Source organism: Drosophila innubila (assembly GCF_004354385.1).
Source record: "Drosophila innubila isolate TH190305 chromosome 3R unlocalized genomic scaffold, UK_Dinn_1.0 2_E_3R, whole genome shotgun sequence".
NCBI classification, from domain to species: domain Eukaryota; kingdom Metazoa; phylum Arthropoda; class Insecta; order Diptera; family Drosophilidae; genus Drosophila; species Drosophila innubila.
The window spans coordinates 27,834,328-27,848,951 of record NW_022995380.1 but is presented as its reverse complement, the minus strand read 5'-3'; the positions used below and the strand labels follow the sequence as shown (position 1 = coordinate 27,848,951).

The 14,624-nt window shown below is 38.3% G+C and overlaps 2 protein-coding genes across 2 annotated transcripts; both read right to left on the bottom strand.

Moving 5' to 3' along the window:
- Positions 1 to 9,354: 9,354 nt before the first annotated feature.
- LOC117791483 (vesicle-fusing ATPase 2) lies at positions 9,355 to 12,342 on the bottom strand. Its single transcript, XM_034631259.1, has 2 exons — positions 12,124 to 12,342; positions 9,355 to 11,993 (listed from the first exon to the last, which is right to left on the bottom strand). The coding sequence occupies exons 1-2, from the start codon at positions 12,231 to 12,233 to the stop codon at positions 9,851 to 9,853; spliced, it is 2,253 nt and encodes a 750-aa protein (XP_034487150.1). The 5' UTR covers positions 12,234 to 12,342; the 3' UTR covers positions 9,355 to 9,850.
- A 533-nt stretch (positions 12,343 to 12,875) lies between these two features.
- LOC117792228 (tRNA:m(4)X modification enzyme TRM13 homolog) lies at positions 12,876 to 14,423 on the bottom strand. Its single transcript, XM_034632282.1, has one exon. The coding sequence runs from the start codon at positions 14,219 to 14,221 to the stop codon at positions 12,887 to 12,889; it is 1,335 nt and encodes a 444-aa protein (XP_034488173.1). The 5' UTR covers positions 14,222 to 14,423; the 3' UTR covers positions 12,876 to 12,886.
- Between the last annotated feature and the right edge of the window lie 201 nt (positions 14,424 to 14,624).

Here is a 14,624-nt window from a genome sequence, read left to right as displayed (position 1 = left end):
CTGCAAATAAATAATTAAAAACAAATTTTAAAGCAACATTCTCAATCGCATACATTCGGTTTTGCGTCGGCTATTATTTTGGCAACGAACTTTTTTAATTTGCATAATGCCCGCCAGCCCCTTGACCTCACTCCCCCCCGCCAGTCAGGTGGGAAGCCACCCAAAAGATGCAGATCGAATCGTATTCGAATTCGAATCCGAATCAACGTCAGCTTCAGCTTCAGCATCGTTGTCAGCTGACGCGGATGCTGGGATAACAGCAGTTGGCAGTAACAGCTCAATGTAGTCTATATAAATGCTTATTTTTATATGCACTTTGTTTCGACAGCGGGAATCTGTGGAGAAACTAGTTCGTCTACGCGTTATTTAGTGCAGTAAATAAAATAAAATAAAAATTAAATATGCACGCTTATGGTGAGATATAAATACATATATGCATATGCATGTACATATGTACTTGCCCGCTATATATTTCGGTATTTAGCGTGTTCTATTCAAAGGACAATAAACTTTTAACAATACATCAAGGTCAACCACTCGCATTAGATGAGTTGAGATACAAAAAAAAAAAAAAAAAAAAAATCTGTGACAACAGGCGGTCGATATTTGTGGGCCGCTTTAGACGATTATTTAATTCTTAATTTGGTTTTAAAATTAAAATTATATTATGCAAATGTGTTGTTTGTGCATCGACCTAACAAAAGCGCAGAGCTCAAATCAAAATCATGTTCAATTAAGCGTTTTATATTTAAATTGAATTTCGTATGTTTATTTATAATTTCACGAAATCTAATGCATATCTGAGTCCAAACAACATTCTTTCTTCTGATACTACTTTGGCAGCTTTAAAGGCAAATATTATGTGATATTAAAACAGATCAAATTGGGGATCTAAGCTAACTACTAAACTGACCCGTATGTAGATACAATCGATAATCCTTAACCCAGTGAAATTGGTAGTAATTGGTAGATTCACTTTAGAAACCTAAATCTATCCATTTAAAATAAATGGATAATAAATAATTCTAAAAAGTATGATGTGAGCGCAGTCGAAATGTTTTCCAATTCCTTTTTTCAATTAATATATTAGCCATATTCATATTAATAGAAAGGTATTATGTATCACATAATATTCCTCAAATATTAAGTCGACTACTTTTAATACTCGACATACTACAAAGTAAATTTTAAACTTATAAATAAAATAATTAACAAAATTCAGCTTAAGCCGACTGAGCAAAAGTTAAGTTAATGGAAAAGTACATGATTTTAATGTCTTTTATTTCTTACTTTAAATGTAAAATATTTACAGCTGTTGGCAACTATTTTTACAGTGCATTAGTCATGTGTAAGTAAATACATATTTATTTGCGTATATATATTTATTTATGTATGTATGTACATGTGTTTGTATATATGGCATTTACATTTCTGTTTTGTTTTCTGCTCATGTGTTCAATGCACTCGATGTTCTCGTTGTTGTTGTTGTAGTTGTTGAAGTTGTTGTTGTGCTTTGCGATTAAGTCAGTTTCTGCGTTGCAGTTTTGTTTACTTCTGATTTTGTCGTATTTTTTGATTAAGTGCAATGGGCATATAGCCGGTATAAGTATGTGCATAAATATATACATACATATATCATGCTTATATTTATATACAGATGTAATTCCCATTATCTGGCAACTGCTGTTGCCCTTTGCTGTTGCTCTTGTCGCCGTCGTTGTTGCCGTTGTTGTTGTGTCCGTTGAAGTTCAACAGAATCAACGCCAAGAATGTCACATTGAAAGAGGTCAACCACCAGCGCCTTGTCATGTTATTTATGTAATTGAAAACAATTTATTTTATTTGCTAACGATATTACGATTTAATTTAATTAAAGCATTTAAAGCAGGAAGACAGCCATCTGTCATTCATAGATACAGTTTCTTCCAACGCACATAAAAGATACAAATTACATATAAAAAATTTTTTAAAATTGTATTAAATAATGAAAAACAATTTTTTGTTAAAACTTTTATTTATATAAAATAAAATTCCAGTAAATTCTGATTTTCTTCAGCCAAGTACAAAATACTTGATTTAAGCACAATTTTTCTCAGCAATATTCAAAATTTTCGGTGTTATGTAAAATTATTTTTTTAGTTAGTAGAAATATTTTAAGCTCGTTGCCATTTAATACGCATATTAACGTAATTTAACAATAATATTTTGAATACATACTTAAGAGATACATTCTAAAATTAAGAATTATGCGCTTGAATTTTAAAATGATTTTTTTTTTATGTATTAAGTTATACTTATTTTATGATATACCTATTTTAGCATGACTGGCCGAGCATTGGGGCAGAAAAGTATGGGTTGCAAATAAAAAGCGCATAATAAGCGTTTAAATGCAATTTTCTTGAGCAAAACGAAACGTTCAGGCCAAATATCAAATGGAATTATATGTTTTGCAGCACGTTGATTAGAATGAAATATGTTATGTGGATGGGGCAACAGCAGCCACAAAAAAAAAAAAAAAAAACCACACCAAAAAGTCCTTTTTCTTTTTAACAGAAATATTTAGGTAGCATTTAAGGAGACAGACAACTTAAAATCGGACTGTTTTTTATATTTCTTTTAGTTTTATTTTGTTTTGTTATTTTTATTTTTTTGTTTTTTTTTTCTTAGTCATTCATTTCTTTTGACTGGATGGAACGATGGTCAATAATTTTGTGAGGGTGCCGCCAAAAGGGCAGGCGCATCGCATTGGATCGCATCTTGTTCTTTTGTTTGAAATAGATTATTGGCAATATGAAGATACATATGTATACAAATATTTATATTGTCTGCGACGAGCAAAAGTTCAAGGATTCTGGGCTGACGGTTCATTGAACCAACTGTTTTTGGCCAAAAAGGCAGCCGGAAATATCAAATTCGCTTTAATTACGAGTATGATCAAAGAAATTAATAAGTTTGATGAAAAGTGAAACACAATGGTCGCAGATGTTGTCAGCTGACAGAGAGAGTCACATGGAAAATCGAATTCGGTGATGACAAATTGCGCCACAGTGCTGACAGAAATCGAAATCAATATCCGCCTTGTCAAAGTGTGCGCCCTAATGACTTGGAGGCGTGTCACGCTGACAAGGTGTACCCCTCGAAAGGGGTAAGCTGATGCTAGGTAACCCGAGTAGCACAGGAAAGTGAAGAAAGCCGAAGCTAGGCACGTGCCGCCCACCAGCTGTCGAGGACTCAAATGAAAGTGAACTACGCGACAAGCTGCCACAAGTTAATTTATCCCTCAGCGGAGAGAGAGGCAGAGATAGAGAGTAAACGAAAACGAAAACGAGATCGAGAAGCCGATCGAGAGACACGCAGACCCATATCCCGCTGATGGAACACTGATTGATCTTGCGACTGGATTGGATTGTGCCAAAGGAATTCCTAAGAATATGGAACACACAAAAAACCGACGCACAACACGCAAAAAAGGGTGGAATACAATATAATAATAACAAGGAACAGGGAACAGGGAGCTCGTATTATTTAATTTGGCACTGTGCCCCGCCAGAGAGTTTTTTTTTTTTTTTTTTGCTATGTGCCGCGTGTATCAATGAATCGTAATGCGAATGCGAATGTGAGTTCGAATACGAATTCGAATGTCTCGATCGCGTGCGGCTAACATTTCTACGGATTTTTTGCGAAACGTTCCGCGATTTGATTTGTCTTGCGATTCTTAGTCGAACCTCTAAATATTTTTTATGTAATCTTGTAGGTTGTGCTTTAGGTCACAAATGCATATATAGAATATGTTTAACCCGTAAGAAATATTTTTGCTAAAATATTTTCAATCTTCTTAAATCAATTGAAAATTTTCAAGAAATTAATTTACCTTTAAAAGTGATAATTGAAGCATTTAAAAAATCTTTATAGTTGAGGTTTGTCGTTTTTTTCATGTTTTTTTTTTTTTTATAAAATACTATTTAATAAATAAAAATGGGTTAATCTGTTCATACTGTTTTTCTATAAACCAAATAATACAGCAGTATTGCAATCATTTTTAATACGTATGTAGGTACTTTTCCCATATCAACCTGATGACTAATTCGCATGCAAGTTCCAAGAAAATTGCAGACATACCACGAATAGTTTTGGGCGCAGGCAGCGCTATCAACTTCTTGGCTCGCATGCCAAATTGCAACTTAATTATAAATTGCAAAAAAAAAAACATAAAGAAACTGTACACTTCAGGAAGTCGAACCTATAATACCCTTTCAAATAATTTCAGTGACTTTATTTCAACTTATCAGACTGAAATGACTATAAGTTGTCTACAATCAAATTTCTCCACTTCAATTTTTCCAACAAAAATACGTTAATTTCTTACGTGATAAGAATTGAAATTCTGAAAAGATTTGCACTTTTGATAACTTTATCGCTCTTTTCTCTCGACATCTTTATGATTGACAATAACTTATTTAAACTGAACTAAATATATTAGTGTTCTATAACATTTTCTTAAAGTTGAGCATTTTAGTAATGCGCTACAAAATGTGTGACAAAAACAAAGTATCTTTTTCTGAAAGAGTATAAAAAACAGAGACCAGTCAAACAAAAAAACCCAAAAGTTTCAGCCGCAGTGTAAAATTGTAGCTTCAGAGCCGTGAAGCGCCATATGAAACAAAAACTGCTAATTTAACTGCTAGTTTCACATGCATGTTACATACATACATATACATATATATACATACACCGATGCAAACCTCAATGAAAATGCCATGAAAATGCATTCAGTACTGGAAAATCCATGAAATGTGCGAGTACATGTATTAAAGCAAGAAAATCTTCCGCGTTTGTGTAATGCAGGAAGATTTTGCATGATGTTTGCTTTTGTATGTATGTATGTACTTAATGCATTTGTACAAACAGTTAGTCAAAAAAGTGTTTAGACCAGGGAATCAAACCGAAACAAATATAGGTTACGGTTTCGGTTCCGGTACTTCCCGTAATAACTATTTCGGTAAAAGGTTATATTTCAGTTTTTTTCTTTTAATTCCGGTATAGAAAAATATTTTTTTTAAAGAATTTTATAAAATTTGAATGCAGAATGAATTTTGAGGCCAAATCAAGACCAAAATGATATTTTACTAAGAAATCGGTTCAGTTTTGATCCAGTTATGACAGTTTGAAGTTGGTCAGTCTGCGGATATAGCCACTTTACAAGTCCAAATTTTTGTTCAATTTCACATGATTTTTTACAAATAAATAAAAGATCTCAGAATCTATTTTAAAGTGTTGTTTTATACTAATGACTATATAAGGAGTTGATTAAAAGTGAAAACTTGAGATTTAAAATTTTGAATTTTCGAAATTTCAAAGGGGGGACCCTTAGCATCGAAATCAATTTCTGGTAGAATCTAGAGGAAAATAATTTTTTTAAGAATTTAATCAAATTTAAATGCAGAAATTAAAATGCCAAATCATGTTCAAAATGACATTCCGCTTGAAAATCGGTTCAGTTTTGATCAACTTATGATAGTTGGAAGTTGGTCAGTCTGCGGATTTAGCCACTTTACAAGTCCAAATTTTTGTTCAATTTCACATGATTTTTTACAAAAAAATAAAAGGTCTCAGAATCAAGTTTAAAGTGTTGTTTTATACCAAATACGATATAAGGAGTTGATTAAAAGTGAAAACTTGAGATTTAAAATTTTGAATTTTCGAAATTTCAAAGGGGGGACCCTTAGCATCGAAATCAATTTCTGGTAGAATCTAGAGGAAAATAATTTTTTTAAGAATTTAATCAAATTTAAATGCAGAAATTAAAATGCCAAATCATGTTCAAAATGACATTCCGCTTGAAAATCGGTTCAGTTTTGATCAACTTATGATAGTTGGAAGTTGGTCAGTCTGCGGATTTAGCCACTTTACAAGTCCAAATTTTTGTTCAATTTCACATGATTTTTTACAAAAAAATGAAAGGTCTCAGAATCAAGTTTAAAGTGTTGTTTTATACTAATTACTATATAAGGAGTTGATTAAAAGTAAAAACATGAGATTTAAAATCTCATTTCTAGTAGAATCTAGAGGAAAATATTTTTTTTTAAGAATTTAATCAAATTTAAATGCAGAATAAATTAAAATGCCTAATCATGTACAAAATGACATTCCGCTTGAAAATCGGTTCAGTTTTGATCAAATTATGACTGTTTGAAGTTTACAAATTCTTTGACCTAGCAACTTTACCAAAACCGTACCGGTGCAAGCAATTCGGTATTCGGTTCTTGACAGAGAATATTCATTCGGTTACGGTTTCAGTTCCGGTACTAAAAATGAAACGGTTAGTTTCGGCTAACGGTTCCGGTACCGGTTCCGTTGTTATTTTCTGGTTTAGACAAAATAAAAAAGGGGTATAGGCTACAATAATAAAGAAGAAATAAAATAAAAATCCATATAAAATATATATACATACTTAATTTTCCCAGGCAAATTGTGCAATTTTTTAGTTATGTCAAAACACTTTCTTGGCTTACTGTATGTGCATTAGAGTATGTAAACTGTTGCTACATTTGCATCATTAAAATTTAAAGTAAAACTTTTCTTAAAATGATTTCTCAATAATTCACAGAACTGTCTGGATTTGTACGCAATTTCTCCAGCTCGTGAAAAGCTCAAAGCGAAGCAAAGGAAGCAAACGCGACAAATCCGGTAAGAGAGAGAGAGAGAGAGAGAGCAAGAGATCGCCCAAAGTGTGAAGATCTTTCCAATTGGAAGAAAGCAGTGAGAGCAGCAGCACAAACCTGAACCCAGTTGCCCCTGTTACTCTCGAAAGTCCAAGCTACCTCCCTCCACCTTCTACAGAGCGCCAGCAACGTTCGACGTCAGCGACAGCGACAGCGTGCGAAAGTGAAATCGAACCTTTGCTGCCGGCGTTTGTGTTTTTGACAACAACAACAACAACAACGACAGCAGCAGCAGCAGCAACAACAACAAGCGCAGCCGGTTTCAAAGCATTGCAAAGGGGCGCGACTGTGAGTGGGGCGGCTTTGGCTTTGGCTGACAAGTGCGACCACGGCCGGCAGCAACACCCACCCGCCCCCCCTACTCCTCACACACTCCCCTGCCATTCACAACAAAAATACACACGAGCCAACTTTTGTAAAAGTTTCGCATTTTATTTTTAAAGAGGCGACACTGAATGAAAATTTCATTTTGGTATCGGTTCGGTTCGGTTCGGTTCGTTTCGCGCTTTTGCCATCCGGTCACTGAACTTTGTCCGACTGGACTTTCGTCATGAAAATTTGCATAAAATTTGCCTGATGACGCTTTTGGCTGCTTTCAGTGGGTATCAGTTTTTTTTGGGTGTGAGATGACGCGACAAAATCCAAATCTCACGTCAGTTAATAAGGGCACCTGTTAGTAATTAAAATGACAGTCTCCTAAGTAATTTGATTACGTCTAATTTTACCATTCTACGGGTATCAAATCAATTTTTGCATCTCGCTAAATATGCAGTTTTAATTAGTTAATAACCACACCTGCAGCTGACAATATCGCGTCGTAGCTGCCTGCCACTCCAAATCGAGGATTCCTTAGATAAAGTGGCGCTCGCCGACCCGATCGATATCCATAACCATAAGACCATATATGCCCATATGTAAATACAGACATACTATACTGCACAAATGGGTGTCGGGCGCAATTAGTGCCATATATCAATTACAGTACATAAATATCAAGTCAGCATGTATGTATTATATGTACATACACTGTTAAAAAAATTTTCTAAAATTTTCTAAATTTTTTTTGTCTAAAAAATGCGGCGAGAACATACATTAAATTAAGAGATTACATCTTGGTTTTAAGAACATTTCAAATAAGACCAAGTTCTTATTTAATAATAAATGTTTTTAAAATTAAAATAAAAAAAATATACAATTAAAAATTATTTTTTATATTTATAATATATATATTTTTTTTTTTTAATTTTAATTAATATATATTTTATTCTCTCTCAGTAATTTTATAAATGTAGACTTTATTTATTACGAGTGGGATTCGAACCGCCGCCTACTTGCTCTTTTTGATACGAAATAAAACATATTTATACTTTCCTAACAATTTAATATATTTATTCCTTTATTAAAATTGTAAAATTTTTTAGATTAATTATCTTATGTTTAGTAATTTGGTCTTAAAATAATCTTTTCTAAGACCAAAATATCTAATATGAATGCTCTTGATTTTAGAAGTTGTTCGTTTTTTGCAGTGTATGTATATTACGTGGTCTAGTGAGACGCGCGCGAGCTGTTAAAGCCGTTAAAAATGTTTACATTATAAATCATTTATTCAAATTACAAATTATTAAGCTTGCTCTGGTTGCTGATTGCCAATTGGACTGGTGTATTGGTCAGTTATACCAGTACCAGTACTCGTACTCGTACTCGTATGTCCAGTGTGTGGTCAAACTGGCGGGTCTGCTTGTCGCGTCGTCGCGGCGTCTCAATCAGCTGATCGACGTCTTGAATTGGGTCTGGTCAAGGGAATACCATCATGTCGGATGGCTGATGCCAGTGATTTGTTGCTGATCTCCATTGGCGCCAGATCGGTAAGAGCTTGCTGATGCTGGGCATCGCCTTAGATTAATTACAGCAGTTCAAAGAAATTCTTTTAATTCGATTCATATTTATGTATCTATTTATTGCGTACATTCTTATACAAAAATGCATAATAATTCAATATAATTGATTAGTTTGGTTGTGTAACATTTAACATACATATATATGCACACGTCTTTGCGTCATTTCGCTTGTAAACTTCTATAAACATTTAAATGCATTTATCTATTTTATTGTTAATTAATTTTAAATGCAAATTTGCTGGCCATTTAATATTTCTCTTGAAAGAAAATATTCTGAAACTCTGAGTTGTGTTTGTTAATTTAAATTTAAAAATTCCAATAAATCGTTTTTTTACTTCCGGTCCAAGTTGAAAATTTTGGCCCATAAAAGTATGCAATATTTTTTTACTCTTGACTCTCTGATTCTTAAATTTATTAGTTTTTATTCCGATTAATTTTATTTAGCAACTGAGACTCTGAAAAGTGCATTTCGCTCATGCCACGCCCAATTTTAACGCCTCTTTGCGAGTATACGAGTTTAATAATAATAGTCTACTTTTGTGCGGAGCGACTTATTTAGTTTCAGAAACAGCCGCAGACTTTACTGAGCGGCGCTGTAGGAAGTACAAAATGATGGTGTCAAAAAGACTACAACAGTTGATTTGACTGTAAAAAATCCGAGAAATTTCGTCTATTCTGTCTGTATATATTATTTTATAGATAGACACTAAACATTCATATAAAACGTCAATAAAGTTTAGTATTAGACGATTATAATATGTAGATCGTTGCACTAGCCGAAAATTTACCCTTTGCAAACAGGACTTATAAGCGAGGTATATTCATTCGAACTTATTACTGGTTACATCAATTTTATGTGCTTACAAAAATTAAAGATGAAATACTCATAAAAGGACATCGGATAACTTAATGCAACTATAAGGTTAAAGGCTGTAACTATTTGTCTATCTAATAGTTACGAATATGCCAAGAGTTTGAAAGGCCTAATTGCTGGGATTCGTGTGGAATGTTAATAAACTTGGTTCACATAATTGTTATTATTGGTCGGTTCTGTACTTTTATCTAGCCCTTGTTATACTCCTTGTATATTAGTATTATTTATAAGTATGTATATATTAATATATATATCGCTATTTGAGCTATTTCAATGGTGCATTTAGTTTTGGACACGCTTCAGAAAGCATCGTTCAGCTCGACAACTGACATCCTCAGTTCAAAGGCAGGCGGTAGCTACTGCGTTCTCGCCACCAAATCCAGACCGCCATCCTCTTCCATTTTCGAGAGGAACTTAATTACACGATAATGGGGATCCGATTGCCGGGCCATGTCGATAAGAGCCAGCAGCTTTTTGATGCCAATGCACACTCGCTTGCCGGCCATTTTTCTGGCAACATTTTGCAGCTCCTCGGGACTGAATAGATCCGAGTCCTCCAGCACGGTTAAGACATGTTCAGGGCTGGATAGATTGGACACATGCAGGACGGAGGTGAATGCCGATAGCATTTCCATTTCCTCCAGAACCTCGCGCCGACTTGAGGTGCATAAGATGAGAAGTTTTCGACCCTTAGGCGGCTGCTTTTTGAGTAGTACCAACAATGCCTGCAGCGTTAAGTTGGAGTAGCGCGGTCCAATTGGTCCATAGTCGAGCAGACGCTCCACGTTGTCCACCACAATGCAACTGAGCGTGGAGCGATAGGCATCGTCGAATATCTTTCGTATTTGCAGGCACTTGGCGGACTCGGTGAATCCGACCATGTCTTCGGGCGAACAGACCTTCACAAAGGGAAAGTCGCTCATTTTGGCCAGATTGGCGGCCAGCGCCGATTTGCCAGAGTTGGGAGCACCCTCAATGAGCACGGATACCAGTCCGGAGCCCTCGGAGGCTTTAGCTTGCTGCACATACAGCATGCCATCCTCCAGCAAGCTAGTCACCGGCTGTCCCCAGTTGATGACGCCTCTAGCCAGCATATTCTCGAGCATCTCCTGAGCTGTACCGAATGCGGGCTTTATGTCGTTCTCCAAGGCATGCAAGAAATCGGCACGAGTGACCTTAAGCTTCTCCATGGCCTCGGGATCCACATGAACCTTGGCGTCCGCCTTGATCAGCCGGTTCATGGCCGTGGACTGTGCAGCACGGACAAGACCCTCCAGCTCCGCACCGCTGAAGTTCTTGGTACGTGATGCGATATCCATGTTGTCCACATCGCCGGCTATCTTGTTGAATTCCCGCATTCGCTTCGTATGTATATTGAGAATCTGAACACGTCCCTGTTCATTGGGCAAGCTAATCTCCATTTGCACCTCGAGGCGACCAGGTCGCAGCAGCGCCTCATCAATCATGTCTCGACGATTGGTCATGCCAATGACCAGTATGTTATTCAGTTGCTCCACACCGTCAATCTTCGCCAGCAGCTGATTGACAACCGTATCGTGGACGCCACTGTTGCCCGCAACGGAGCCGCGAGCCTTGCAGATGGCATCAATCTCGTCAAAGATGATAATGTGTAGGCCACTGTTGGGTCCCAATCGCTTCTCCTCCTCCTCCGCATCCGCGAACAAACGGCGAATATTCGCCTCCGACTCGCCCACATATTTGTCCAGAATCTGTGGACCATTTACAATCTTGGGCTCGCGTGCATTCAGCATGGTGCCAATTTGTCGAGCCATCAGGGTTTTGCCCGTGCCCGGAGGTCCATAGAGCAGTATGCCCTTCACGTGCTTAATGCCCAGCTGCTCGACCAGCTCCGGCGGGAAGACACGCGAGGCAAAGGCACGCCGGAAAATGGCATTGAACTCATTGTCCAGGCCACCAATGCCCATTTTGCCAAAGTCCCAGTCCGGATTGATGATCGACTGTCGCACAATTTTGCCCTTGGATCGGCCCTGAAGATTCAGCACGGAGTTCTCGGCCTTTTCGAACTGCACCACAGTGTTGCCCAGAATGCGACCAAAGCGCACATTCCGAGTCTTTGGCTCCTTGCCATCACCCACAGTCCTGGGATCGACTGCTTCCAGGGTCTTGACCGCCAGCCCAAGAAACTTCTTGTCCTTGAACTGAAAGACCAGCGTCTGACCCACCGTCAGTGCCATTCCCGAGAACTGCATGATGAACTCCTTGGCCATTTCATCGGAATCGTAGGGTTCCTGCGTGATGGTCTTCTTTTGCAGAAAGTCCGTCTCAAAGGAGACCAGTGTGATGATGTCCGCGCTGGCATCGAAGCGGTATGGACGCACATCGATCTCCTGGTTAATGGACAGTGTTGCCCATTTGCGCTGCACCAGCGAGAATCCCACATGTCCACGTGGCATCTCCGCAATCTTCTCCAGCGCAAATATATAATGCTGTCCAGGTCCAGGTGAAATGTCGGCATATCTGTTGTGAGTCAACAAAATATACAAGAATTATTAACAGCACTGCCAGGAGACGCCCACGTAGCTTTGGCGTCATCCAACCACAATTTAAACTCAAATCAAACAAAGAATAAAAAAAAAGAGAAACTGACTTCACTTCCTCTGTAAAATCGCCGTTACTGACAATCGCCTTGTTGGTCAGCGATAGTTCGTCTGTTGGGCATTTTATGGCCTTCATTTTGTACGCCATTTCACTTGCCATTGTCGCAGCACAAATTTACAAAGATTATTTTCAAGTGCAATTCAATATTTAACAGGCGAAACAGTTTTCTAAATACTGACTCACCAACAGCTGTTCACTGTGTTGTGCAGCCCTGGGAGAAGAAAAAAACAATATTCAGTGTATACACTGGAAGCACCTTTGCGTTGGAAGCATAAACAGCTGATGGTTACAAAAGAGAAACAGAGAGGGAGACAAAACAAACAGATACACCGTTGCCAACTTAGCCATTTTATAGCTAGTACGGGCTATATTCAAAGTTTGCTTGCTATAAAAATGTGAAAATTGCTATTAGCTGGAGTTCTGCTTATTTTTAATGTATTTTTAGCTATGTTTTGCTATAATTTTTTCTACAACTGTGCAAAAGTGCCCATAAAAATAATTTCAAATGCCACCCAACAAAATTGTTCGATCTGGCAAGTCGTACCATTTCAGATAAGATTTAAAAAAAAAGTTAGTTGGTAAAAATGTAGTTTTTACTTTTCTTAATTTTCAAGCTAGTAATTTAAAAATTGTTTGAATAAATGAAATTCTAGCTTCAAAATTACTCGCAATACACAATGGGTAAGTATGTGTGTACTTATTAATGTATTTGATTTAAAAGCAAGTAAAAAACCTTATTTTAAATAAGTTGGTCAACTGTCAGTTTTATTGCACTTAAGATTGGCGCGTCGTGCCAATAGAATCACATTTTCCAAGGTGACATCGCGTGGCACATAGAACTTTAGCGAGGCATCATAACCATTGGCTTTCAGGTGCTCCAGACGTCCATAGTCCAGGACACGCTTACATTGATATCCAATTAACTCTCGTTCCTCACGGTTTAATCTTTGAGTTGGCTCCGGATGCGGTTGTTCCTTCTGTGGATCCGCCTCTGCCTCCGCCATTGCCTTGCGACGTTCTCGACTGAGTCCGCTGCCGCACACAGCCCAGCTGACCATTTTGGTCATGATGACAAACTGACGTGGCGTCAAGCCCGCTCCTTGTAGCCAGGACTTGCCGACGTAGGAACGCCAGGAGCAGCGATGATGGCAGCATAACGCTATCAAAATATATTCCGTGGAGCATGCCGGGTCGTCCAGTATGCAGCGCAGTGTAAGATCCGTAGCCGCTCCACATAGATGCTTCGATAGTGCTACATTTCGTTGGGTTCGCTGCAGTTCTGGCAGCTCCGACATCTTGAGATCCGCAATGTCTGCACGAATGCGTTGCACCAGCTCCTTGTTGGCCAACTTGTTGTCCTTCTTGTGACGCAGCGAAAGACGATCTACCAGCACCACCTGTGACTGGAGCAGCTGTTGGGAGTCAAGCGCTGTGGCCAGGTAAAAGGCTAGTTGACCCTTTCCGGCGCCAAACTCAATGTAGCTGGTGTTCTCGCTCAGTTGACCATCGTGCTCCAGAATTCCCAGCAAGGCGGAAGTTTGTACCAAATGCTTGCGAGTTTCCAGGCCGTACTCCTCGTGGCTAAGCGGCTCCTCGAGAGATGCGTGCTGCAGGTGAATCTCCTCAATTTGACAAGCTATGTGTGTGTCATAAAGCTGCTTCACTTTCTCTATGACGCTGAAGAACTCTGCATCCTCCAGCTCATGCAGCTTTAGTTTATCGCAGTTATCAATCTCCTGCTGACTGTTCAATTCCAGCTCCTCCCCAGCATTTATGTCTTTGACTATGTAGGACACTGTGCTCGTCTGTTCTCTGGCATTGCAGATGGTCAAATGCTTGGCCAATTTGCGCTTGAAGACTGTATGCTTGGGATCCAGTGGACATGGAATGCGCTCCGCTTCCGAGTTCTCCAGGGATTCTTCCGTTGGCGGCTCGTGTGCTCCACAAAACAAACTGCCTTTATTTACGGTCATTTTGCAGAAGCGTTTTTTGCGGTGCACCCAGTGAGCGCAGCTTACAGCTGCCTGCGGATCGGACTCGATATCTCTTGTCATCTTGGTTTTCTTAGCCGGGCTTGCATCATCCATTCCCAGTGCAAGTGGGAATACACGGCAGACGCACGTGTGTTGAAATCAAAACAAATCGTTATAGTGGATAATACACTCACAGTGGCTAACTTGGTACTGCGCCTGCCACTAAATTGCGAGCTTGGTGGATTGATTAACTTAAGTTGCCAAGTGTAGTTGTACTCATATTTATAAATAAATAAATTAAATCGTCTTTTTTCGCAGCCAAAATGTATGTGCACCGCGCTAGAACGAATCGTTCCGATTAAGTTCTATTGAACTAATCAGTAAAGTGAACGAGCGAGCCAAATCCCTGACTGTAGTTCATTTAGTTCAGTGAATAAATCCCAAGACAGTTCGTTCAGTGAACGAAAAGTGCCGTTGTTTTTCGACGCAGCATCCTTCAACCGAGGGCTGCCCATCC

Bases quoted from the DNA above. Each gene is read 5' to 3' on its own strand.
- LOC117791483 (XM_034631259.1), bottom strand. From the start codon at position 12,233: ATGGCAAGTGAAATGGCGTACAAAATGAAGGCCATAAAATGCCCAACA. The intron at 11,994-12,123 runs GTCAGTTTCTCT...GACTCACAACAG, and splicing joins GATTTTACAGAGGAAGTGAA to ATATGCCGACATTTCACCTG.
- LOC117792228 (XM_034632282.1), bottom strand. From the start codon at position 14,221: ATGGATGATGCAAGCCCGGCTAAGAAAACCAAGATGACAAGAGATATC.